The 1138-nt window shown below is 63.7% G+C and overlaps 1 protein-coding gene across 1 annotated transcript in view; it reads right to left on the reverse strand.

The window, feature by feature from the left end:
* The window catches only part of ASS1 (argininosuccinate synthase 1), a gene marked incomplete at its 3' end in the record, with an annotated part of 8244 nt that extends 7123 nt beyond the window's left edge, over positions 1 to 1121 (reverse strand). The window contains exons 1-3 of the mRNA XM_009703487.1: positions 1014 to 1121; positions 495 to 563; positions 14 to 202 (exon numbers count right to left, since the gene is read on the reverse strand). Of these exons, the coding sequence (XP_009701789.1) occupies positions 14 to 202; positions 495 to 563; positions 1014 to 1121 (366 nt within the window). The remainder of the gene's footprint in view (positions 1 to 13; positions 203 to 494; positions 564 to 1013) is intronic.
* Positions 1122 to 1138: the final 17 nt, after the last annotated feature.

Genomic DNA, 1138 nt, shown 5'->3' on the forward strand with positions numbered 1-1138 from the left:
CATCCTCCCTCACCTTGCCGGTGGCCCCGTGGGCGACGTACTGGGCTCCTTCCCGTTGGGCGATCTCCACCAGCTTGCGGGCGATGCAGGGCCGTGCCAGCGCCGTGCCCAGCAGGTACCGGTCCTCGTAGAGAGCGTTGGCCTGCACCGCCGGCCAGATGAACTCCTCCACGAACTCCTTGCTGATGTCCTCGATGTAAACCTGCCGGGACGGAGGGTGCCTTGTGACAGGAGAGTGGCTGGGGGGGGGCGATCGCACTCCTCTGGGGCTTTGGGGATGGTGCAGCAAAGGGTCCCTTGGCCTCTCCTTTCCTAGATGATGCTAGAAGGCTTTGGTGCAAAACCTCTGGAAAAGGGACTCCTCGCTGGCCCTGTCCCCCAGCGCTATGGTGGCCCTGGGCACGGGGTGTGCGAGACCCCAGGGCTGAGCCCCACGGTGGGGAGCAGGGGGAGCTCAGAGCCCCCTGGGCACTCGGAGGGAGGGACACTGTTACCTTCTTGGCCCCCAGCGCCAGCGCCTTCATTCGTGCTGCCTCAAAATCTTCCTTCTGCCCAATGTTGGCCTGAAAGGGGGAAAAAAAAAAAATAAATCAGACTGAGCTTGAAAGGAGACCACAAAACCCAGTGCAAGCCCAGCCTGGCACAGGGCATCGTGCAGAGCCCGTGCTGGCCAGGCCTGAAGCCACTCAGGATGGGCAGGAGGGCGGTTGCCCCTGCAAAGACAGAACAACTCATGGCCCCCAGCCCCTTGGCTCTGCCCCGACGCTCTGCCCTCATTAGCCGAGGATCATTTGCTGGCAGGGACAGGCTGTGCCACACAGGACTGGCAGCTCAGCAGAGCAGCACCCAGACTGGGCGATGGTTAACCAGCAACAGCAGGGTCACCACCATGGCCACGCACACACCAGGACCCCCGTCACCCACCCAGGTCCCCAGACCCATGGCCCAGCGCCCCCTCTACCCCCAGCCCCCGAGGACAGGGTCCACGTGGCAGGGCTCGGCATGGAGCTCACCAGGTAGGCGACGACTTCATAGCCCTGCTCCTTCAGCCACACCAGGATGCAGGAGGTGTCGAGGCCCCCGCTGTAGGCGAGGACCACTGTGCCCTTGGACTGAGCCATGGCCCTGGCAAAGCAAA

Source organism: Cariama cristata, unplaced genomic scaffold, assembly GCF_000690535.1.
Source record: "Cariama cristata isolate BGI_N322 unplaced genomic scaffold, ASM69053v1 scaffold17917, whole genome shotgun sequence".
Classification (NCBI taxonomy): domain Eukaryota; kingdom Metazoa; phylum Chordata; class Aves; order Cariamiformes; family Cariamidae; genus Cariama; species Cariama cristata.